We start from the raw sequence: 26,219 nt of genomic DNA, 5'->3' as shown, positions 1-26,219 counted from the left end.
TTAATAAAGTGCCCTATTGTTGCAATATTGATATATTTGGTCAAACGGTTAAAAAATATCATGGTATTTAATTTTGTAGTCCAGAATGAGCATTAAATGCTTTAAAGGAGATTTCAAATAATCAGATTTTAATTTCCAAACGTTTTAAAAACATTGTGATATTAAATTAAGAAATATCGTCAGGACTAACTCAAGCTCACTGAAGGAGATCGAGGAGATTCTTGAGTCAACTCTTAAACTGGGACTATTTTATGTGGCGGATGATTCCACATGTGGTGCTGCGGTGAGTGTGAGTGGGATTAATGGAGCTCATTGGCACAGAGGAAAAATGTAATTAATAATCAGGATCTTATTATTGTTTGAGTCTGAATGCGAGATTTATTCTGAACGATCACCAGACTGATTCAGCCGCTCACCAACTGTAACTCACCTCTCTAAATAGCTTCAGTCTGAACAGATTGTTCTCCAAGTTTTATATAAAAATGTGGGATGTTTGTTGCATGAAATGATTAAATTGCACAGATTTAGCCCTATGAGTTACTCATTTTATTCCTCCGGTTCACAGCAGTTTCTGTGCAAAAAACACTCAAAGAGCAAATTAAAAATATACTAAAGCAGATAAAATATCAACGTGATGTTCTCCTCACACAGTGCGTCCAGGATCATTAACTGCAGCGTGCGGCTAGCTGGCTAACACTGCTAACAGTCAGTCAACAGCAGGTGAAGCCAGTCAGACAAACATTTGGTTTACTGATGGTGTAAAAATCCCTGGTTTGAATGAAACCTGTTGGCCGTCGTCCGTTCACACACACAGATGCTCAAACGTCCTGGATGTGTTTAAATGTTCGTAATCTGATAGTTTCCTTCTGCTTCTCACAATCAGGTGACGATAGTGTTAAAGACGACAGGAAGTCTCTGCACCTTCAGGACCTTAAAGCAGGTGGTGAGGTGCGTTAAACAGATCATTTCCACCTACAGACACTTCAGCACCATTGCCTTCAATCTGTGATGTGCAGTCGTCGGTTCAACTCAACATGAAGTGCCTATGTTTCTACTCAGGCGACAGGAAATGGCCGAGAGTGATGACACCGCAGGCCAACGAGCACTAACCCGGGCTGAAGTCTGTGTGGTGTGTTCCAGTGCAGCTTTTTGGTGAGCCAACAGTCTAGTTCTTTGTCGGTGATGTTGGTGATTTGTGTCTGGGCCCTAAAGCTCCTCCTCCCCCATCATGATGGTGATTACATGCCAACATCCATTTCCCAGAAGGCTTCTCAACACCCACAAAATAAGAACTGTATGACGCATGTTGTTCTAGTATTTAGTTTTCAACAGGAGATCCTGAACATCACAGATATCAGATGTAACAGCGCTGAAGTGTTTCAGGAGGGATTTTCTTTGTGATAAATCGAGATGAGGTGATCGTACGTTCCCGCAGAAACGCCGGCCAGCAGTCACAAACATGGACGTACCACACAGATCCAGAGGACAGGAGCTCTGCACTCACACTGTGTTGCATACTGTGGTTTTACAATTCAGGAGAGAGTGCCGGGCGCACAAGGTGACGGAGACCAAGCGCACCCACACGCAGCAGCAGGGGTGCGTTACATTCCTATGACAGTGCTGCTCAGAGGGGAAGTGCAATCAGACGGCACCAGTGCTTCGTCACAGAAAGAAAAGCAGAAAGCTTCCAAGTGCAAGCTCCGCCTCCAGTGACCTCTGTCTTCAAACCAGCCAATCAGAGTGATGCACCCATGAGTACGGTAATTAACTGTTAGTAACTATTCCGCTCCTTCTTGTATCATTACAAACGTTCTGTTAACGATGGAAGTCGTTAAACACATGCTAAGTCAGTCAGAGACATTTTCATATATATGCATTATATATAACAGTACATGTTTACTTATTATTCTCATTTTGCATCATTACTGCTGGAGTAGAGTTGCAGAACTGAAGAGCACTGCATTGTGGGACAGTTAGCAGACAGTAGTTCACACGTCGTTAACAAATGTGTAATTATTGATGCTCTATTTACATTTTCACACAGTAATAATACTCAAAAGTAGACACAGAGCACTGTGTGGTAAATAGAAAGTGATTTCAGCTCAGCCATGGAGTTAACGCTAATGCTAATACTAATGCTAGCTAGATGCTGGACAGCTATAAATTAATGGCTAAAAAAGTGAGAAGCTGCTTTTGATTGCTTGTCTGAAATCAAGGTATCATTATTTAAAATTATTTATTGTATATCTGGCACATTCATATAAACTGTACATGTGCCGGTCTAAAATGACAACGTGGTCTAATTAACTGCCTAAATAAGGGTAGTTATAGTGACATACAGTGGGTACGTCATAGGCTAGCGCTAGCACTGTCAAACTGTAGAAAACCAAACTTAACTTGCAGTCTTTTACTGTTACTATTAGCAAGTGAATGTTTGTTAATAAGCTGGCTAGCTTACTATACTGAACAGTAAATCATTTATTGTGGTAGCATGTATGTTAGATTTTGACTATACTGTAGGCCAGGAACCTACACAGTGTTACTGGTGACAGGTAGCATTAGCTCACACACGTAAGCTAACATTATTAGTTAGCTAGTTCTAACAGTGCAGCTAACTGGCGTTAGCTATGTTAGCTAGCAAGGGGGCATAACAGAGGTCATCGAGTAAATTAAAACACTTTAACAGCAGGAATACAAATTTTGCTAAATACATTTTTGGTTGGTGATGAAAGTTTATAAAGTATTTGCTTGATGATCTCACAGATAGCTGTTCTGGAGATGTGATTGGCTGGTTTGGTGGCAGAGCAGAAGATCTCACCTGATGGAGCAGAGTTTTGAGTTTTGTCTCCAGACTGCACTTAGAAAAGAAAGAAAGATTGCAGAAAAGATAGCTGCTTCAGTTCAGTACCAGCGTGTTCCTGTTTTTCTGGTACAAACCCAGTCCTGTGGACTGGGTCCAGTTTCCTGAAAGAGCGGTCCAGTTCGTTGTCCGGCCCCAGACTTCAGGGCCAGTTGTCAGGCTCCAGAATCGTTTCCTTGCTGTAGCTAGGTAACCAGCTGTGGGTGGGGACTGATTCTTGAGGAGAAAGAGGAGGAGGAGGAGGGTTGTCGTTAAGGTGTGGTGGCGGGGCCCTCTGATTGGTTAAACAGGTGGTGCAGGGGCAGGTCTTTGAGGCACAAGAGGCTGTGCTGCAGCAGAAGGTTTCGGTTTGCTGAGGGAGGAATGAAAAGAAAAAGAATTAGCTAGCGAGCCTAGAGTTGGCTTAGTTTTTAGATTGAGTTAGTTTAGAATTGGATTGTAGGTTCAGGTAGCTTAGACTTTGTCTCTACGTAGCTTAGCATCAACTTCTAGTTTCAGTATGCTTGGATTTAGCATCAAGGTCCAGTTAGTTTAGATTTCTTCTCTTTCTTGTTAGCTTTGAGTTAACTTTTAGGTCCAGTTAGCGTGGTGTTAGCTTCTTGTTTCAGTTGGTCTCCAGGTAGCTTAACTTCAGCTTCTATGACCAGTTTGGTTTATGCGAGCTTCCATTTGTTCGTCCAGTTAGTGAGGAGCCAGCGTCAACGTAGCAAACTTAAAAACTTTGGTTTTGAGTGTTTTGGTTCTTCTGGACTTTGGTAACAGCCTCCCTGGAACACATGACCCCTGAACTAAAAGTTAAGTAAGGTGAGGCGACCTTGTGTTCAGATACTGCATGAAGTGTATTATTGTTATGTTCTTACAGAGGAGGAGGAGGAGGCCTCAGAGAGTAGGAGGGAGCTGTCCTGCTGGTCTCCACCACCTGTTCACACACAAACAGAAATATCTGTGAGTCTACATCTGTTCTTTTTCATTTCAACAGTTCTCTTATACTTTCTGTGTTTGTTTTCTATATTATCTGCAGGATGGACTGAGTGCTGCTTTATAGCCAGGGTTCAAATGTTGTGAAGAATAAAGATGAAAAACAGATGTTTAGTCAAATGTCAATCATCCTTCCAGCATTTGTGAAACTGTAGAGGTTATTCAAACTTCCACATTACCAGAAAAGGTGCAATAAGTATAGTTTGATCCTGATACTTCTGTACTTTTACTTTAAGAAGACACTGAATGCAGGACTTTAACTTGGAAGAGATTACTGCTGATACTGATGCTGAACACCTGAGTGCTTTTAAAACCTTCAGACAATCAGAATTAAAGCAGCAGAGTTCTGCAGTAGCAGAAGTGCAGATGAAGCAGGATCATGGTCGTAGTGTTACAGTGTGAGTGCTGAGCAGAGTTTTACCTCCTGTGGTGGCAGCAGCTGAGCATGGTGCTTCACATGGAGAGAGAGCAGAAGATGTTAGTGCTCATCAACTCATTTTAATTAGTTCTGTCAGTAGCGCACACACACACACACACACACACACACACACACACACGTAACATCAGCTGATCAAGGTCACCATCAGTCAACAGCAATTTATTGTAATCTATTAACTGAGTAATTGATCTACAGATTATTAGAATCATTTACTAACTACTCTAACTCTGAGGCTTACCGGGAGCACAGTGACATCATCGTCACCATCATCACTGGCTTCCTGGTCGGCAGGATCACAGGCAGGTTTATTAAAATCAACATGTTTGTTGTCGTTATGTCACTTAAAGCTGAAGGAGCCATACTGATATACAGGAGTGTTGCTATGGTGACTAAAACCTGAACTAACTTATCTGAACGCATGATGATCTGTTGTATCTGCAACAGGAAAAAGTAATGAAGAGTGTTGAGGGTTTTGCCGAGTGTTGTAACAGGAGCTGCTCAGAACTTTCACCACATTCAGCGACGTTAAGATGTTATAAAGCAGATGGTCACTAGAGGGCAGCGTTAGCTTGTAGTTCAGTCTGAGACACACTTGGCCTCCACAGAACATCCACTCACCCCATCTCTGACAATGTTATTGGTGTTGCCCCTGGCAACAGATGGGGGCTGCGCCCTGGGAGGCGGTCCTCTGCTGGGATTGGCTGAAGCTGCTCCATCAGCCCTGAGAAGGGGAAGTGATGACAGTTCAGTGGGTGGAGTCACAGCAGGTCCGACAGAACTACACTCAGATTAAGACACAGTTAAAGTCCTGTGTGTGTGTGTGTGTGTGTGTGTGTGTGTGTGTGTGTGTGTGTTCAGACTCACTGGTATCCCTGCGATCTCTTCCTGCGGCTCAGCCCGAGTCGCCGCAGCAGCTCGTTCCTGCGCAGGAAGACAAACGCACCCAGAGCGAGCAGAGGAAGAACGAGGAAGAAGAAGACCAGCAGACCGTCTCTGAGGGACGTGTCCTTATCTGAAGACCGCAGACAGGCGGAAGTCATGTTTAACTACAGTTGCTGGACAGAAAGACAACTGTGGTACGTGTCTCACTGACAGCAGCTGATCAATAACAGATAATCAGTTTAAAGGGGACGGTACCGTTCCATGTGGGTCCACTGTCCACGCTGCCACCGTAACCTTTGACCTCACAGAAAGGAGCAGCCCAGCCGTCGTCACAGTGACAGTTCTTGTTACTGTTACACACCTGAGACGGACAGACAGACGGGTGAGTGTCAGATGAAGTGATACACCTGACAGACAGACAGAGAGACAGACGGGTGGGCGTGTCTCACCCCGTGTCCGTGACATTTGTTCTCCACGTCACAGTCGTAGTTCAGGACGTCTGCGACGCGACACTCAAAGTTCATGCAGACCTGAAAACCACAGAAGAAGAAATGAGCATCAACAACATGATCTTCTTCAGTTTCCTTCAGTCCTCCTCCTCCTCACCTTGTTGTCTCCACACTTGGTCCCTTCGTTCACCATGCCTGGGTCGGGGACGTCTGACCCCAACATGAAGTCGACTCCGTAACATTTTCCTCCTGCGATCGGCGTGCTGATGATGGACGGCTCGATGCCGAACACCGTCACCACCTGAACGTTGGAGCACTGCAGCTTCCCACACAGAGCGTTTCTATAGAGACGGACAGAGCAGTCATGTGATCAGGAAACTTCAGCTCACACACACCTGAACCTGACAGTCAACTGTGTGTGTGTGTGTGTGTGTTACCTGCTCTCACACTTCTTGTAACCGTAGTTATGGTAACCACAGTTGCCGAAGCGATCGCCTTTACTGTTGACATCTTTGAAACAGATTTCAGGAGCTGCCTTCGCCTCTGAGGAGGAGGAAGAGGAGGACACAAAAAAGGGTCTTAATGTGAGTAATTAACTAGAGAAGTTAGTTTAAACAGGAACTAAGTGATGAAGAGTTTGTCAGACGTGATTTTATCGTCTCTCTTCACTCTTCACAGTAAAAACAAACGTACTTAATCCAAATATGTCCTGACACTGTCTGTCGTGGTGCTGACACTTCCCGTTGTAACAGTACGCCTGCTGGTTCCTGCAGGGCTGCCCGTTCTGAAACACACAGCAGCAAATCCAGAGAAGAAGAAAATCATCAGACCGACAGGAAGTAGAGTTATTCCCTGCTCCATTCTTTTGACTCTCTTTCATTAACTTTACATTGTTTCATTTTTACATCAGATTCTTGAACAAATTAAAAATCGTTTACTCTTTTACGCTGTCTGAGTTTAAACTGGTCTCCTCTGGTGTCTGTGAGTAAAATATAAAAGGTAGCGCCCCCTCAGGCCGCCTGGTGTACCTGCAGACAGACTCACCTGGACAAAGACGTCGCTCTGACAGAAGGATGAGGAGCCGTTGCAGTACTCTGGTAGGTCACACTCAGAGTCTGTACTGGAGCGACACACAGTTCCTCCTGGTAGGTACTACACACACACACACACACACACACACACACACACACACACACGTTACTCTGTGCAGATGAACATTATGAAGCGCTTCATCTTGTCAGCATATCATTGAAGTACATCATACGTCATTAACCCAAATGATTTAATGATAACTGAATTAATAAGCAGGTCATTCCACACCAGCTCACCGACTTCATGTTGCTGAAGTATTCAGGTAAAAAACTTCTGTTACATTAATGGATCTTATAAAATCCTCCAGCTGGACGAATACATCTTTACTTTTTGTTGTGTTCACCTGACAGTGTGAGCAGCACTCTCCGAAGGCACACTGAGCTCCAGCCTTCAGTTTACAGGTCTGATACTCACAGCAGGGGTCCTTCTCACACTCCTGCAACACACACACACACACACACACACACACAGTTTCAGTTACAGTAACAGCAACACATTGGCTTCATGATAATGTTTATGTTTGATTTCTGGGGTTTGTACTGATGAAGAGTTTAATATTAGAAGAAGCTCCAGACCTTCTGTGATCCACAGTCACACTCTTCTCCCATGTCCACCAGTCTGTTTCCACAGTAGGGGGCGCTGTAGGCCTCGTCTGGCCGAGGGACGTTCAGGAGACACGTTCCCCCCGTCAACAAGATCATCTTCTCAAAGTCATCAGCGCTACAGCTGCTGAAGTTCATGGATCCTCTGCAGGAGTATGTGGAGGAACAGCTTGTGTTGAGCAGCGTTGAGTTGATCTTTCTATTGGCTCAGAACTTTCACATATATGGAGGTGTGTGTGTTTATATTATCGGGGCGTGTGTGTCTTACGTGGCTCCAGAGTTCATGATGCAGGCGGGGGTGGGGCAGGTGCAGGTGCGTCCATCGTCATGGTTCATCCCGAGGTTGTGGCCGAGTTCATGAGCCACGATGGAGGCGAACGCAGGAATGTTCTTATTGGTGAACTGAGGAGACAGACAGGTGTGTGTGTGTGTGTGTGTGTGTGTGTGTGTGTGTGTTAATGACAGCATCCTCCGTGTTCTCTGATGGATTTCAAATATTATTCTGCCTTCAGAGTTTAATAGACAACTTGTGCTGAAAATCTCGCTTGGAAATCCAGATGCTCGTTCTAACTGCAGGACTCTGAACGCTTCACAGTGATCCGTGACGGTCGTCTGTACGTCTGTGGGTACACTGATGACAGGAAGGGCTCATAACTTACTCAGGACACTTTGAATGGAGAATATTTGACTACATGTCAACAAATCAGGACGAAAAGTTATAGCTAACTGGATTTTATCTTTAGTCTTGATGACTTAAAGAGACAGTCCGACATTAAAGTAAGTTTAGTCGTCTGTTCTTGTTGTCTTCTGCACAAACAGCAGAAACAAATACCAGTTCAAAAGAGTTGGGAAACCACAATTAAGATAACATAGAGCTGATATTAATGATGATCATAAGTTCAAATCAGTGTAGTGTTTCTACAGAAGAGGATCAGAGTCGCTGGAAAAACAAAAAGTGAGTTCTGACTTTTTAATTAGAGAAAAATAAACTCAGTCAGAATTCAGATATTGTTCACATGTGGCCGCCGTTGTCTTCCATGTGTTTCACCTCCAATATCAAATCCAATAAAATTAAAAGATAAGTTAAATTAGATCAAATAAAACTTGAGATTTGTGTCATTGGAACGCGACACACTTTCAAATAACAATCTGTTGACAAAGATACAAAACTTATTCAGACAAATTGTCACAAAAAGTTTAATTGAGAAAACAGCATTTACTGACACTAACTGTGAGAAAAGACACAGTTGCATCATGGGAAATGTAGGATGAGCAGGACAGGAGAATCAGACCATCTAATTAAAATCTGCAGGCAGAAGGAAATATTCACCCCTGGAGTTTAAATTTACCAACTCTTCTGCATAATTTGAACACAGCATTAGCTTGTGACAGACAGGTGGGTGAGTCGGCCAATCAAATGAAAGCAGGAAGCTACATACCGCATTGATCCCGCCCCCGTGGCTTCTGGAGCAGACGGTGGAGACGTAGGCCATCCCTGCTGTTCCTCCAAAGCTCTTCTTCCTGCAGCGGCATGGTCATCATCATCATCATCATCATCATCATCATCATCATCATCATCATCCGCATCAGTACTGACATGTGTGTTTCAGTGTGTGTGTACTGACAGGATGAGTTGTGCTGAGTCATGGCGGCGCCGATGAACCAGCTCTTTCTCTCTCCACTGAGTGAAGCGACTCAGCACTTCTCCAGCTGCTCCGTCAGTGCTGATCAGGTTCTGATGAGTCCAGATCTCCAGACCGACCAGGACCACCCGAACATTCAGCTGCATGTAGATCTGAGCACGCACACACACACACAAATACACACAATAATTAACACCCTTCCTAAACAAGACTTTGACAACTGTTGGAGTCACTTCTCCAGTAAAAATATCAGTGACTCACTTCCCACTGAGGAAGGACACACAATTCACAAATAGACACAAAAACTGTGTGTGTGTGTGTGTGTGTGTGTGTTTACTCACGCTGTCTATGAAGTTGGCCAGATGAACCATCTCCTCCCTCACTGCTGTCTCATTCCTGTTCATGTAATTATACTAAAGAAAGAAAGAAAGAAAAACAATAACAGAAAATCTTCAGAACAAACTTCAAATACATGGGTTCAGATTTAAAGGAACAATTCACCTAACAATGTAGATTCACTGAAGAAAAACAACCAAAATAAACCATGAAATCTTCACTGTAGCTGCTGAGCTAACAGTGTTAGCCTGCACCCCATCTGAAGGGGTCGAGGGTGTAAATGACAGTTACAGCGCTGCTCCTTTAAACACTTCGTCAAATATGCTTCAGTCAGAAGTTTCAGGTGGAAACTGCTCGTCGTGCTCCGATAAAAGTCTAAAGAATTTGACAGAATTTTCTTATTTATTAGAATTTAAAACGTTTTTTACAGTAATCGTTTAAAGACAATCCTGTGTGTGTGTGTGTGTGTGTGTGTGTGTGTGTGTGTGTGTGAGACATACCCTGTCGTTGTCGACCACCAGCAGCAGCTCCACATAGTGAGTCAGATGGAGAACAGCTCGCCTCATCTAAAACAAACAACGTCTTTTCAATTTAAATATCAAATCCTCAAAGTGTGTGTGTGTGTGTGTGTGTGTGTGTGTATGTCACACACCCTCCTGTGTGGCCTGTGGTGGATTTCCTCTGGATCGTACTGAGGATGCTCCGTGGCGTTGTTGTGGTCCTGCTCATCCTCATGTGGCGTTCCACAGCCGCGGGGCTGTGATGTCACATCCTGCAGACGGTACACCAGGTGCTGGTCGGGGGAGGAGTCTAACGGCTCGATGCCGTAGCTGTGGTCAGTGAGATGCAACACTCCCCTGATGAACCAGAGACAGAGAGAGACATCACAGGTCACGTGACTTCACCTGCCTCTAGTGATGTCAGTAGCTGGAGCCTGCACTACCCACAATGCACCTCTGCCACATTAAAACCAATGTTTAATGGAGGAGGATCTGTGTGTAAGCCTGACTTACATAGAAACTGTGTGTGTGTGTCGCCCACCCCAGTAATTACTGAGAAATCACAAAGACTGAATCAGCAGGGAGGACACTGCACACACACACACACACTGCACACACACACACACACACACTGCACACACACACACACACACACACACACACTCTGAGCCATCTGTGAGGAGAAAATAAATATAAAATGAACATTGTCCTTGAGAGAGAGAGGAGTGTGTGTGTGTGTGTGTGTGTGTTACCTGAGGCCGTTGCAGATGCTCATAGCAGCAGATGAACCCTCCACATCCTGAACGACACCCCGATAGTGACAGTGGTTCTAAATCCACACACAGACAGACGTGTGTGTTGATGTGTGTGAACTCAGTGATGTCATACAGTGATGTAATGTGTGTGTTTGTAGACTGCTGTGACACACACACACCAGCAGGGGGCAGCTTCACACAACACATAGCAGTCTGTTCTGTCACACAGTATAGAAACTGTACATCAACAGTGTGTACTTGTACTTTACTGCAGTACTTTCTCTAGTAGTGACTCAGCTGCAGCGGCAGTAAAGTACATATGAGTAATAGGATATTTTCTACTGTAGCAGCAGAATGAAGCAGTGATACTCTGTGATAATCAAGTAAATAATGTAATAAAGTATTTAAACATATTATCATCATGTTGTACAGAGGAAATACAGGAAGGTGAGGTAAGAAAGTAACAGTAATACAGTAACAATATATAACAACACAGCAATATAGCACTGAAGATTAAACTAAATACTTTTTCAGTATTTAATAAGATGTAATAAAGTTACCAGGTGTGTACACTGTATGTGATTTGAGGACCTGATTGAGGACAGTCTGATGTCACTGTGAGTAATCACACACACACAAAACAGGATCCAGACACACACTTCCTGTGTCACTCCCAGAGGAGCTTATAAAGCACTTCCTGTGTGTGTGTGTGTGTGTGTGTGTCACTCTCCTGGTTTCTGTCTTCTGTCTCATCTCAGTGACCGACTGTGAGACTGTAAGACTGTAAGTAAGAACATAAACTCAGCTGCAGTGCTTCTGCTCTGTCTTGAGGTACTCGGCACATATTCGGAGTCTTTAAGCCGAAGTGACTCTGCAACATTTTTAAAAAGGTTAGCATTGTAATGTTGTTAGCATGTAGCTCAAAGCAGCACCAGGTCTGACTGTGGGCTGTTGGTTTCTTTATTTATCATCTTCCCAGCTCCCATGATGCTTTGTTACGCAGGAGTATTCTCTTGCTGGCTCCGCCCACAAGGTCCTTCTTAGCCCTCACACTTTACATTGCGATGACATCATCTCTTACTACTTTTCTCAGTTTTAGAATAAAACCTCAACAGTTTTACAGACGTCTCCTTCATCACGGCGCTCTACATAACAGATCCATCATCAGTGATTCAGCAGATATGAAACTCTGCAGACGGAGAAAGACGGATGAGAAAACCTCCGGGTGGAGAATGTAGAGACAGGAAGCATCCACGCACACACGCACACACACACACACACGCACACACACACACACACACGTCCCATCATGGGAAAAATCTTATTTCAATAAACCGAACAGCTTCACTGAGGCTTCACTGACACGCTGAGCAGTTTTTGGTTCTTTCAGAATAAAACAAAACATTCCTGCTGTTCTGCTCAGTTAGACTGGAACTATGAATCTGGTCTTTCTATGAATGTAGATTTATTTTGAATTTTATTGTTCTTCTGTCGTCTCGTCTGCTTCGGGCTCATGTTTGACTTCTCTGACTCGCCGCCCCCTCCTGACCTCAGCTTCCTGTCTGAGTTCACTATCTGAATCTGATTGGTCACATCAAACGGTTCTGTCATGATTGGCTCCCTGGAGCAACAGCAGGGATCAGGAGAGTGTGTGTGTACCTGTACAGGTGGTCTGGATGTGATCAGAGATGCGTTCTGACTGTAGGAGAACACGGTGAAGTCTGCAGGTAGCAGCAGTCTGAAAACAACAACATCTTAATAGTTATTTATACAGAGAAAATCTTTCATCGTTATTGACAACATGTAAAAACCAGCAGCAGCAGGAAGGTGCCAGGTGTGAACGTCGCTCAGCTGAAGAGCCTCAATGATTCCATTCATTATTGTGTAATCTGCAGATTATTTTCAGGATCGATCATTTTATTGGTAAAACATTTATAAAATTATAAAAATGTGTTTTCAGAGCTCAGTGTGACGTCTGCTGATGTCTTCTTTTGTCCAACCAACAGTCCAAAACTCAAAGACTCGTCATCAACCGACAGACGACGACACGAGCAGCAGATGCTCACATTTAAGAAGCTGGAAGCAAACAAACTAATCTCAGTGATGTTTCTGATTCTCAGCCGACACGTTTCTGTGGTCGTGCTGCAGACTGTTATCACAGAGCGTCTCGCTTCAGACGCTGAAGTTTATCACAGTTTGCTCCAAACAGAGAGACAGAAGGAGCTGATGGAGGCCGAGTATCAGTCATGCTGATGAAAACAGAGTCTGATAGAAACGTGTGAAGGACGAACAGACGGAAACACTCAAACTGATAAAACTGGTTATTTATTCAAAATGTAAGTGAGGAACATAAACTCTGTTCATCAGTGGCTGAAGACGATCAGCTGTGACATCACAAGCTGCTGGATCTGATTGTCCAATCAGCAGTGTCTGTCATGACCTCATCAGGCTTCATTAATGTGTCCCAGTGAACACAACGTGTTGTATTTTACACATGTTCTTTCTTTCCCTTTCTTTTAATAAGGGAAGCTCAACCAAAAAGTAAAATTCAGTGCATCCACCTCAGAAGTGCTGACACTTCATGTCATGTTAGTAAAGGTGTAAATCTGGTCTGAGATCAGTTAGTGATGTGTTCTCTCCAGCAGGCTGAGATCACAGCAGACGAGCTGATGGAGTGTGGAGGGACGAGATGATGACGGAGCTTACTGCCCCTTTAAATGTATTCTCATGTATTTATTGTTTTGTGTTTCTGGCATTTTTATGCACGAACAGAATCAATAAATTGGATCAGACAACATGATGATCAACAGTCGGTGTCATAACTCACTCATTTCTCTCCAGATGAACAACACGATCGTTTCCATCCACAGTGACGACGTACGACACCTGCAGAGACACACAGACGACGGTCAGTCACAAACACACCACATCATCAAGATACACCTGTTGATCAGCTGACAGCTGTGACATCACAACACTTCAGAGAGGCTCAAAGTTTAAAAAGTCCAAAAACTAAACAAACAAACTCCAAGGTCACCTGAGTCTCTGCCTCACCTGGCAGACATTCACCTCAGTGTGTGTATGTGTGTGTTAGAGCTGCAGCTACCAGCAGGTGTGTGATTACACACACACACACACACACACACACACACACACACACACACTTAGAGAAGGATCAGGACAGGAAGTCAGCGGTGGACTACATCATCCGGCTGCCAACAGCAGCTCTGTGTCCTCCAACCCAGCGGGGGTTGAAGGTGAACAGAGAGCAGACACACCTGCTCTGCCAGGTGAGAGAGGTTGATCCAACTCACAGTGACTCATAACATGATTCATAAGTTAGACTTTATTGAGGTATTTTTATTTATTGTTCTGGCTACAACACAAAATCACTTTATCTTCTCATAACACAAAATGTTCCACACAAAACTGGCTCATGTTATTAAACAGGACATGAAAACTGGGAGCAGGGGGAAACTGTTAGCCTAGCCCCATCAAAACATCTCCGATTTATAAGACAAGGCTTCGTTTGAGCCTGCTGTACCAACATGAGCTTCATATTAAGGTTTGGTTAAAAATGTTGAAGCAATGTTTATAAGCATGTTAGCATGCTAATGTTAGCATTCAACCTGCGGTCCAGCTAAGAGAGAATTTGACTCTGGTGTCACCATCCGACAGCTCTCAGTCCATCACATTAACACCTGTCCTGACTGACCACCTGAGATCTGATGTCACTTCCTGCTCTTCTTTCATAAATGGAGTGTAAATGGTGAAATCAGTGTAAACAGTGTGTTCAAACAGCTGATCAATGTTGGCAGGTGAGACTTTAGCACTTTAGCCACAGAAGCAGACAGGCTGGTACAGACATGCTGCCACAAACTGACACTTTTTACAAGGAGACAAACAACTTCAGCTGAAACATTTAATGCTGAATTTACAACAAGGACACAATGAGTCAGAATCTGTCAGAAACACAGTTTCATAGTGTTTATAAAGTTTGTTTCAACTCAACAACTCTTAAAATCACCACATTTGTTAATGGAGTCTGGTGATGTTGCATTACTGGTTCAATGGTGGATCACATTTGTTCACATTGGCAGGTTAACAGAGACCGAATGCATCACACGTCATCACAGTGATTCTGGTTCTGATGCAGATCATTGTGCCTGTTGTAGAACAGAGAGGAACCCAACGAGTCCAACATGACCTACAAACACAGACGATGACCTGCATTTTTACTAGTGGAGTAAAAATCCCACAGGAAATACAAAGAACAACACAACTCTGCTGTCATCAGACCGACTCGCTCTCTTCACTGAGGTGGAAACACAAACAGCCTGAGCTGACGTTCAGCTCCCAGCTTCTCTGTTCCTCAGACTGAAGGAACAGAGAAGTAGTTTCCTCTGTGAGGCTGCAGACGGCCGTCACTTCACTTCTCTCACAGGTTCAGTGTTGAATGTGAAGTGATACCTGCGACACACAGCCGCCTGAGTAAACTGAGTCCATATTCATCAGCTGTGAGAAACAGACAAATGTGACGGTGAGCTCCGTCTCTTCACTGCGAGTCGTGATACAAAAGGATGAAAACATCCAGCCGGCAGCCACAGGTGACAGGTGACACGGTGATGATGACATCAGAGCATTTATTCTGACCAATCACAGGTTTCACTAAGAAACAGACTCATTAACTATTAATGAAATCACAATATGGCTGCAAGTTTTTGATGAAGTTGTCACAACATTGTGTAATAATTAAAGCATGATGGTGACGAGCATGTTTGTTTAACTCCGGCTCACTTCACCTCATCAGAGTCTAAATAACAGACAGGTGAGTTTCTAATACATCATGAAGGACACAGGTGGAAGCTGTAGAGACTGGAGTGTGACTGTAAGAACCATAACCCTTTAGAAGAAATAACCCCAGTGAAGACGCTGCAGAGGAACGAGACACTGTGGATGTTGAGATCCGGGAGGACGGACGGTTTGAGTCCACCTGACATTTGATGGTGTGACGACCTCAGCACAGTGTATATTCTCCTCACCTCTCATTACTGATTTCAGTATTTAGATTCAATGATTTATGACACTGATGGACGTCTGACTGCTTTGAGGATTCATCTCTACGACAGGCTGTTCCATCGTAGTGACCACAGAGTAAAGACAGCAGAGTCAGCAGAGACAGAGCCCGGCCAGCTGTTCCCCCGTCTGCTAAACCAAGCTAACCTGCTGCAGCTTTAAATGTACAATCATGAGTAAAATCTGAATATCTAAAGATTTCCTCAAATGTCAAACTGTTCCTCAAAAAATGTTCCTAAATCTGCAGACAGCTTCAGTAAAACACAACATCAGTGTTTAAAACCTGCTTGAGGAAATAATGAGGTCGAGTGAGGAAGAGCAGAAAACTGAAGCTGCAGCTTTCCAACGAAAACACATCAGACAGAGCAGAGAGAAAAACATGGCTGCAGGCTGACACACACACACACACACACACACACACACACACACACACACACACACACACACACACACACACACACACATTTCACCAGAGTGTGTGAGAATGTGTGTGTGTGTGTTTGTTGAACATGTTCCAGCATGCAGGGCGGGGAAGAAGATGTCAGCAGAGGAATCACACACACACACACACACACACACACACACACACACACACACACACACACACACACACACACACACACACAGCTCCACCTTCATCAGTCTCACTCTGTGGAACCTTTTTCCAGAGTAACAGTTCTACTGGGGACACTTAGAGCTGCGCACACACGCACTGACACATAGACCCAGAGTCACTGCTGTACAACTATCAGGAAGATGTTTGATGAATATTTTAATTCAGAGTGAAGCAGAGCTGCAGCATTCTGTCTGCACAGCGTGTGAGATCTAAAAGTAAAGTTGGAGCTCGACTGCATGTCGAGGCTGTAAATCTGGTCTGAGATCAGGTAGTGATGTGTTCTCTGCTGCAGACTGTGATCACAGCAGACGAGCTGATGGAGACATCTGATGTTTAAATCAAGTCTCAGCTGCTTCAGTTGTTCAGCAGAACGCTGCAGCTCTGTTTTACTGACTTTATATCCTCAGGAGGAGGAGAGGAGGACTTTATATCATCAGGAGGAGGAGAGGAGGACTTTATATCCTCAGGAGGAGGAGAGAAGGACTTTATATCATCAGGAGGAGGAGAGGAGGACTTTATATCCTCAGGAGGAGGAGAGGAGGACTTTATATCCTCAGGAGGAGGAGAGGAGGACTTTATATCCTCAGGAGGAGGAGAGGAGGACTTTATATCATCAGGAGGAGGAGAGGAGGACTTTATATCCTCAGGAGGAGGAGGGGAGGACTTTATATCATCAGGAGGAGGAGGGGAGGACTTTATATCATCAGGAGGAGGAGAGGAGGACTTTATATCATCAGGAGGAGGAGGAGAGGAGGACTTTATATCATCAGGAGGAGGAGAGGAGGACTTTATATCATCAGGAGGAGGACTTTATATCATCAGGAGGAGGAGAGGAGGACTTTATATCATCAGGAGGAGGAGAGGAGGACTTTATATCCTCAGGAGGAGGAGAGGAGGACTTTATATCATCAGGAGGAGGAGAGGAGGACTTTATATCCTCAGGAGGAGGAGAGGAGGACTTTATATCCTCAGGAGGAGGAGAGGAGGACTTTATATCATCAGGAGGAGGAGAGGAGGACTATATATCCTCAGGAGGAGGAGAGGAGGACTTTATATCCTCAGGAGGAGGAGAGGAGGACTTTATATCCTCAGGAGGAGGAGAGGAGGACTTTATATCCTCAGGAGGAGGAGAGGAGGACTTTATATCATCAGGAGGAGGAGAGGAGGACTTTATATCATCAGGAGGAGGAGAGGAGGACTTTATATCCTCAGGAGGAGGAGAGGAGGACTTTATATCATCAGGAGGAGGAGAGGAGGACTTTATATCCTCAGGAGGAGGAGAGGAGGACTTTATATCACCAGGAGGAGGAGAGGAGGACTGGGTTTGTGTGAACTGCTCCTTTAAAGTGAAGAGCCACATGGGGAGGGTGGAGTGAGGTCACACAGACAGGAAGTGCTTCTGACTGGTCAGCTGCTGAGTTTGTGTTTCCTGGAGGTCAGAGGTCACACAGAAAAAAAAATCTCAGTACCTGATTGGGGGGTCTTCCGTCCACATCCCGCCTCAGCCGTCCTCCTATTGGTCGAGGGACGGTCAGCTGGTAGGAGGAGAGGTGTTCTGTCTGCTGAGAGTCTGCAGGAGGAAACAGAGCGCTGAGTCAGCACAGACGGAACATAAACATGATTAAACTCTGAGATGTGAATGAGAAGAAAAAGAAAACACTTGATTACAAGAACCTCAAAGACAAAGTACAGTCGGATAAAAACAAGACATTTCTGATTCAAGTTGGCAACAAGTTCAGACTCGACTCCCAAACTCCTCCAGCTGTGTATTCTTTCAGTTCTGCCGTCACTGATGTGATGGTTCAGGACCAACCAGTTCAACACACCTGCAGCTGCTCCCTTCAACCTTCAGACGTCATGTTAAAGAGCTTCATGGACAGAGTCAAGAAAAAGACTCAGAAAACTAGTAAGTCTCATCACATATCTAAGTACACAAGTATTTTATTAATATAGAAAAAAGAAAAAGAAACATTAAGGAATTTAATATCTAAATTAAAAACAGAAATTTATAAAGATGACTGTTTTATTTCATGAATCTAATTAAGACTCACATTTTGTATATTAATCTATTAAAACTTCTTCAAGACACACACACACACAGACACAGACACACACACACACATGTATTTCATGTATGAATCTGTTTTTGATTGTCTCTGATGATTCAGTGGCCCCTGTAATGTTAGCATGTTAGCATGTTAGCATCCGATGACTGTTGCTCTGCTGCTGCTGAGTCACTCTGTGTCGTGACCTCCAGGCTGGAACATGCAGAGAGACGAGAGAAAGAAAAAATGTGTCCCGAGGTTTGTTTGGTTTGAGACTCTGAGTCGAGCCGCTGACGGTCAAGAGGGTCCATGAGAGGACGAGGCTGCACACACACACACACACACACGCATGCACACACACACGCATGCACACACACACGCACGCACGCACGCACACACACACACACACACACACACACACACTCTCTATCATTAACTGTTTCAGTGTTTTGTCAGGACTCGGAGGGAAAGGTTTTGTAACGACTACTATCAATGTTAGAAGCAGCTGTGGTACAAACACACACTGAAGCTCAGACGCTCCTCGTCGTTTACTAAATGATAAATCCTTCTGAGACGCTCGAGATGAAGCGTGACGGTCGACAGAGTCTAAGATAAGATGAAAGATTTTACTTGAAAGATTTCGAAACACGATCAACACGAGCGATGAGATTCAGTCGAGAACTTTGGCGTTCTGTCGATCTGAACTAAATAATCAAACAGAAATATAACATCACAACCAGTGAAACGTGCTGTTTTCAAAAATAAACTATTAAATGATGAACTAACGTCAGAGTGTAGAGAGATGCTGCTGAGACAGGTGATAGTGTGATGTCATCGCTCCTTCTTCAGGACTCTAACTTGTCTCCAGACAAATATTCTGTTGTTTTATCTACGATTCGTTTCAATGTAAATTTAATCCTTCTTGGGAAAATCTACAGTCAGAATAAGTTAAAAAGTGAAACTTATTTTTGTTGATCTGATGAGTGTGAACATGTTTTAAATGATCTGTAGTGTGTTGTGATGTTTTCTGTCTGCAAGACCACAAAATGTTTTTTCTTTAAGAAAACTGCAACATGAACAGAGAAAAGTTCTGACTTCTGGGTGAGCCGGTACCAAACAACCCAGGCAGTCATTACTGTAAATTACGGTCTTCCCCTTTAAATCATATCTAACAGGCTGAGACTCTCCACTCGGCTCTTCAGTCCAAACGTGACCTTCTGTCATGAAGTTCCTCTTCAGCTCCGTCCTGCTCACAGGAGCCTCAGAGCCTGTTAGCACACTGTTAGCACAGCAGCTAACCTGTCATGTGATCTGGGTGTGTCAGGTGGTAGCACTGTCTGCTGTACCGATTTACATATTTCTACATAAATAAATAAAGTACTCACTCGGTCTATTATGAGCACCAAACATGGATTAATCTGCTACTGAAAATATTCCTCAACAGATGCTGTTTCCTCCCGTTTGTATGATGACAAACTAAAGTCAGCTGCAAATTATTGAACCTGTTTGAACAATGAAACTGTCTTCAGTGGGAAGCAACAGATTTGGAGCTGAAAGAATACCGCAAATAAAACTGAAGAAGCTGTAGAAACATTAAACCAACCAGAAAAACAAACTTCAAAACTCCATGAAAACTCTGCTGAACTAGCTGTTAGCACTTCATGTTTGCTGTCACTGGATCACTTTGAGACTGAAGACAATGTAAAAACATGATGTTTCTCAGGAAGTTCTGCACGAGAGGAAGGTTTGTTTTAGGATTTCTAAACAGATTCATGGACTCATCCTCTCCTCCCTCCTGGAGACTTGATTTTCACAGTAGCTGCGAAGCTAAAAGTGTTAGCATACAACAGGTTGTGACATGTTCCCTCCTGCAGACGAGCTGTGTGGAGACATCTGATGTTTCTCTGGTCTGCAGCGACTTCACTTGTTGCTCAGGGATGAAAGTATAACTACAAACTCTCCTCTTACTTCATGTATTTAATGTTTTTATTTACAGTCAGCAATATTCTTAAAAAGAACAACAAGAGCAGAATAATTTCAGACTGCTCCTTTAACGCAGAACATCTCTGGATTTCTTTCTGGCTCGGCTGAACGTGTGAAAGCAGATTTGTCCATGTTGAGTACAGAGAAAAAAACAGAGTGAGTCATCATTCAGGGAAACAGAGAGTGCTGCTCCAACTGTGTGTGTGTGTGTGTGTGTGTGTGTGTGTGTGTGTGTTTAGCTGAACAGTGAAACTAGCTGGTTCCCGTAAATGCGATCACTCAGATTCATTCACACTCTCTGGACGTCTGAGTGTTTCTATCTCAGCTCAACGCACACAGTCAATACACACATACAAAACTCAAACACACACACACACACACAGAGTCAAACTTGGGCGTTAAACAGGGTTTACTTCCTGTCAGTGTTGGAGGACTCGGCTGTGAGACCGGCGGCCAACGACGATAAGCTGCTTAATGCTCAACGTGCCTGAGTGAGACGCCAACACACACACACGCACACACACACACGCACACACGCACACACACACACACACTCACTGAGGAGAGCAGTCCGTGACAACACAAACTAACAAATCAATACGATGTTAAACCGTTAAAACAACATGAAGTCAGTTTGACTCTTCTGATTCTCTACAGAAGCCTGAAGAGGACATAAAGTCAAGACTGAAGGCAAATCTGTAACAATACCCAACGACAAACAACATCTACAGTTAACTGTCACTGTCATTTGTTTCTACAGGATAATCTTTATTTAAACGATATTTCCAACATGTAAATGTTCCTGCAGGAGCTACTGAGCAGGTTTCTCACAGATGTTCTCACGTCAACACGGCAGCGGAGCCACGATTCTCCAAACGTTGATGATGATTTGACTTTCTGTTTCAAGGTCAGAGTTCCTTCTGTAGTTTGATTTAAACATTGTTCTTTAACTCTGCTGCCGTCCAGCTACGGCTGGGCGATATGGCCTAAAAACTGAATCTCCGATTTTTGTACATCAAACTCGATTTAAGATTTTTAATAGTTTTTTTTCTTCTTAAAAAAAAACTACAAATGACAAAGAAATTATCTCCTCATATGGAACACAGCGCTTAAATGATCCTCTAATGTGGCTGCTTTTAGTGGGTGTTTGTGGGCTGCTGCCGTCTTCTTCATCTCGTACTGAACAACAAGTGTCCCACTCTGGTACATGCGTCCGACGCTACAGAACCAAACCACTGATGAGACGGTGCCTTGTTAGGAAGGAGTCTTGGCTCGCTGCATGTTATTGTTTCATTCTCTGTGGAAAGCCAATGTGAGGGGGCGGAGCCTCCTGTGAACTACGGGAGCCCATGAGGAGCGGCGGCGGTTAAAGAGAAATCAATTTCCATTTTTCAAAATCATCTTGAAACACAAACTCAAGTCAGTTGATTTTACCGATTTATCGCCCAGCCCTTCCTCCAACCATCACATCTGGATCAGTAAAGATCAACTTTTATGTCCCGACAGCCACAAAACACCAATACTTGATTTTTAGGGCTGATGTGTTTCCATCAGGGAGAACATTCTGATGCACACTTTAAGATATTTTACAACTAAACAGTAAACTTTCCTGTCTAAGGCCTCGTGTCCACCGAGTGTTTGTTCCTGGCACGAGCCTGACGGATGGATGATGATCCTGTGTGGTTTACTATCAGTTTGTTTCCTTAGTGAGGAGGATGTGGGTGATGTCATGACCCACAGGAGACAAGAATATGGTGAATATTATCGCCGAGCCAGGAGAAAGAAAAAGAGGCGCACTGACATCACCAGAACATTTCTGAGGAGTTCAGAGAGTTTCAACAAAGACAGAGAGAAAGAATGACACTGACAGTCAACTTCACTGGTAATTTGATGATTAAAAATGATTTAAAATGACCCTTTTCCTGCTTTATAATCTCTCAAAACAAGAGTTTTATATCTGTACATATCAGACAACATATACTCTGGCACCTATACATTTGTGATAACCTGATATCAGCCGATGTATCAGACAGCTCAGACTTCTTTACACAGACAGGAGGATTTAACCACAGCTGCACTTTATCATGGAGTTCAAATAATCTTCACCTGAAATAAACAACAATCATCATCCTGCAGTGATTCAGCATCAGACAACAAAAGACAGAAGTTCAGTTTGATCCTTCACGCCGATCAAAAACCCAACAACACACGCCAACATCTTGTCTGCAGTGTAAATGTGAACATCAGCTCTGCAGCCGGCTCCGTATTTATCACCTCAGATCAGCTGTGATGTCAACACGTTAATATTCATATATTCATAATCTTCAGGTGCGATGCTCTGACACGTTGTTAAAACTATTTAATCTGTCTGTGTCGGGCAGCTTGAACATCGTTCAGCCGGCTGAAGTTTGAAAAACGACCTGTTAGTGTCTGCTGAGTCCGTCAGGATCCTACTGCACATGTGCAGCTCTCAACAGAGATGAGAAAGGAAGCGAGATGTCTCACTCCTCAGCAACTTCTGGGATCAGCTCCAGAAAAAACAGCGTTTCTAATTCAGAATATTATAGATTAAGACTTTTTAAAACAAGTTTAACATCTTCTGGCTGAAGTCCGATGAGCTGCTGCTTTCTACTGCGACAGAAATCTAAACCTCCGCAACTTTAAACCTGCACAGCTTCTCCACGTGTTGCTCGGCGCTGCAGCAGGCAGAACATCATGTCTCAGTGTTAAGAGGTTTAACCTCCGTCAGTGTGATGAAAGTTCAGAGAAAAGCCATCGGACCTCCTTTCTGGGTCAAATTCCAACAGGAGTCTTTCTGAACGCACTCACAGTTCTGTTACCAAAGTAACTCTACGTTCAGTTGGAATGGAGTTCTGTTACATCACTGATGACATAAAGATCACATGACCGACCTCACAACCAACACTGAGCTCATCATCAGACCTGAACCTCCGCTGACTGACACCCCTCAGTCCTCCTCCTCCCCTTCCTCCCCTCAGTCCTCCTCCTCACCTTCCTCCCCTCAGTCCTCCTCCTCACCTTCCTCCCCTCAGACCTCCTCCTCACCTTCCTCCCCTCCTCCTCCTCACCTTCCTCCCCTCAGTCCTCCTCCACACCTTCCTCCCCTCAGTCCTCCTCCTCACCTTCCTCCCCTCAGACCTCCTCCTCACCTTCCTCCCCTCAGTCCTCCTCCTCACCTTCCTCCCCTCAGTCCTCCTCCTCACCTTCCTCCCCTCAGTCCTCCTCCTCACCTTCCTCCCCTCAGTCCTCCTCCTCACCTTCCTCCCCTCAGACCTCCTCCTCACCTTCCTCCCCTCCTCCTCCTCACCTTCCTCCCCTCAGTCCTCCTCCTCACCTTCCTCCCCTCAGTCCTCCTCCTCACCTTCCTCCCCTCCTCCTCCTCACCTTCCTCCCCTCAGTCCAGCTCCTCACCTTCCTCCCGTCCTCCTACTCTCCTTCCTCCCCTCAGTCCTCCTCCTCCTCACCTTCCTCCCCTCAGTCCTCCTCCTCCTCACCTTCCTCCCCTCAGTCCTCCTCCTCCCCTTCCTCCCCTCAGTCCTCCTCCTCCTCACCTTCCTCCCTTCAGTACAATCAAGCACAATCACATCAATAAATAAGAATTATACTATTCAACAGAACAAAATCAGTAACTAAATAGTCAAAAGAGGAAAAACATTATATGTACATGTAATATATATAACATATATAAGTAAATATAAATGTATAGGTAGCATAATCAATCAAGCTAGCATTAGCACACAAAAACATGTGAGTGTCAGTTTACTGACAACAGAACAGATAATAAAAGCAAATCTACTAGAATAACATGAAGAGATGTTGAAATTAAATGAAGAGATGGTAGTAATAGTGATAATACAGATAAATAAAATGATAGATGAATGAATAAATAAAATGGAATACGAAATAAAGGAGATGTTGGCAGTATAAACGTCTATCTGACTGTGTCTACGTCCTGCTGGTTGTCCACTCTTCCCCCCAGAATATCGGCTCATTGCTCCCTTTCTAAATTCAGGGCAATGAAAGAATTCCTCTGTGATGTGTCTGTATCTGTGACGCTGTGTTAGAAAGTGTAGTTGTGTTTCTCCAGCTCATCACAGTGACAGCACAGCCTGTCCGCTGTCTGTCCTGTTCTACTGCCAGACTGTGGTCACTCAGTCTGCACACTGTCACTGTGTCTCAGGTTCTGATCCGGTACTGAGGTCATCACAGCACTCTGCCACAGCATGCTGTCTGTTTAGGGCCAGAGGTGTTTCCAGTGTGTGTGTGAGCGTGTAATATCATTCCAATAAGTTGTGTACTTTTCTTTTTCTTCAGTGATAATTTGGTTTGGTCTAATCTTCTAATGTAATCTACTCACTTCTACTCCTCACCCTCAGTCCTCCTCCTCCTCCTCCCCTCAGCTCTCCTCCTCACCCTCAGTCCTCCTCCTCCTCCCCTCAGTCCTCCTCCTCAGCTCTCCTCCTCACCCTCAGTCCTCCTCCTCCTCCCCTCAGTCCTCCTCCTCAGCTCTCCTCCTCCTCACCCTCAGTCCTCCTCACCCTCAGCCCTCCTCCTCCTCCTCAGCTCTCCTCCTCCCCTCAGTCCTCCTCCTCCTCCTCCTCCTCCTCAGCTCTCCTCCTCACCCTCAGTCCTCCTCCTCACCCTCAGTCCTCCTCCTCCTCAGCTCTCCTCCTCCCCTCAGTCCTCCTCACCCTCAGTCCTCCTCCTCCTCACCCTCAGTCCTCCTCCTCAGCTCTCCTCCTCACCCTCAGTCCTCCTCCTCCTCTTCCTCAGCTCTCCTCCTCCTCCCCTCTCTCCCCTGTCTCACCTCTGCAGTGTGAGTTTCCGCTCAGCAGCAGCAGCAGCAGCCAGCAGACCTCCAGCAGCTCCACTCTTCCTCCTCCCATCATCATCGTCTTCTTCTTCTTCTTCTGCTGGAGAAATGAATGTCAGCAGGCTCTCTCGCACACTCTCCTCCTCCTCTGTTCCTTCTTCTTCTTGTAGTTTTCTCGGTTGTCTTCCAGTCGTTTCCCCCCGCAGAGCCTCATGCTAAACACCCAGGAGTGGTTTTCTTCCTCGGCCGAGCCATTCTCGTCCCAGCTGATGATCCACAGTCACCGCGGCGGCTTTAATTAGCGGTTAGCTAACACTCGGATCCAAAATGTCTCCCGCTGCCGCTGTAGCGCTTAAATCCGTGGATTCAAACACAAAGTGTGTGTGAGAGTGTCTCCTGTGTTGAACCCGGTCCAGTTTGAGTGTGTCCTGACCGTGTTCAGCTCATATTCTCTCCTTGTAAACTCGACTGGAATCTAAAAAAGACCAAGCTAGCGGAAATACTCTGCGCTTCCGGTGACGCACTTCAAAATAAGAGTGACTCTCTAAACTAATAAAATAACTAGACAATGTGACGCTGACAGTAATGGAATGTAACTCAGTACATTTACTCAAGTCCCTTATTTAAGTTCACTTATGGGTCCGTTTCTTTTGCTGATACTTAAGTAAACGTAATTTAACACATTATCATACTGTGTATGAACTATAGTATAATGTCCAGTACAATACCTCGTGTCTTTGTTAAAGGGTTATTTCATAATACTGGACCAGAATCAGTACAAGCCATCAGTCAGCGTGTGATATCGTGTATAATGTGTGTTATGACCAGTTATTGTACAGTGTGATGGCGTGTGGCAGGAGAGAGTTCGTGTATCTGCAGCAGTCTGTGAGAGAAGGAGCTCCGCTGTGTCTATGGTGTGATGGAGAAGATGCCTGATCAAGTCTGCTAGTGTCGCTGGCTTGTTACATCTCATATCAAAAACACATTTCTCCATTTTACACAAAATATTACATGAAGCATTCTAATCTTTGTATGAATAATGTAATAACGACTGACGTGAACTTTGTTCTAGATTTAATGCTGTTTTTACTTTGAAAAGCTGAACCACAGAGCATGACCTACACGGACT

The 26,219-nt window shown here is 44.5% G+C and overlaps 1 protein-coding gene across 2 annotated transcripts; it reads right to left on the bottom strand.

The window, feature by feature from the left end:
• Nucleotides 1-1,535: 1,535 nt before the first annotated feature.
• On the bottom strand, nt 1,536-25,587 carry adam9 (ADAM metallopeptidase domain 9). Of its 2 annotated transcripts, XM_037098544.1 has the most exons (24): nt 25,085-25,587; nt 17,698-17,798; nt 13,364-13,422; nt 12,196-12,274; nt 10,534-10,610; nt 9,934-10,138; nt 9,782-9,847; nt 9,287-9,358; nt 8,928-9,097; nt 8,742-8,823; nt 7,571-7,704; nt 7,276-7,447; nt 7,044-7,136; nt 6,653-6,760; nt 6,302-6,392; nt 6,046-6,151; nt 5,766-5,949; nt 5,609-5,689; nt 5,415-5,520; nt 5,142-5,289; nt 4,896-4,998; nt 4,260-4,289; nt 3,721-3,779; nt 1,536-3,212 (listed from the first exon to the last, which is right to left on the bottom strand). In XM_037098544.1, exons 1-24 carry the CDS (start codon nt 25,167-25,169, stop codon nt 3,143-3,145), a joined length of 2,481 nt encoding a protein of 826 aa, XP_036954439.1. In that variant the 5' UTR covers nt 25,170-25,587; the 3' UTR covers nt 1,536-3,142. The 2 variants fall into 2 exon arrangements, with proteins under 2 accessions (XP_036954439.1, XP_036954440.1); XM_037098545.1 differs by lacking the exon at nt 4,260-4,289.
• Nucleotides 25,588-26,219: the final 632 nt, after the last annotated feature.

The sequence above is a fragment of the Acanthopagrus latus genome, chromosome 5 (genome assembly GCF_904848185.1).
Source record: "Acanthopagrus latus isolate v.2019 chromosome 5, fAcaLat1.1, whole genome shotgun sequence".
Classification (NCBI taxonomy): Eukaryota; Metazoa; Chordata; class Actinopteri; order Spariformes; family Sparidae; genus Acanthopagrus; species Acanthopagrus latus.
Note: the sequence above shows the minus strand (reverse complement) of the source record. Positions and strands in the feature narration are given on the sequence as shown.

Coding starts and splice junctions, on each gene's coding strand:
- adam9 (XM_037098544.1), bottom strand. CDS start 25,169: ATGATGATGGGAGGAGGAAGAGTGGAGCTGCTGGAGGTCTGCTGGCTG. Junction 7,705..8,741: donor ACGGGGGCGGGATCAATGCG/GTATGTAGCTTC, acceptor CTGTCTCCTCAG/TTCACCAATAAGAACATTCC. Junction 5,950..6,045: donor TACAAGAAGTGTGAGAGCAG/GTAACACACACA, acceptor CCGTCTCTATAG/AAACGCTCTGTGTGGGAAGC.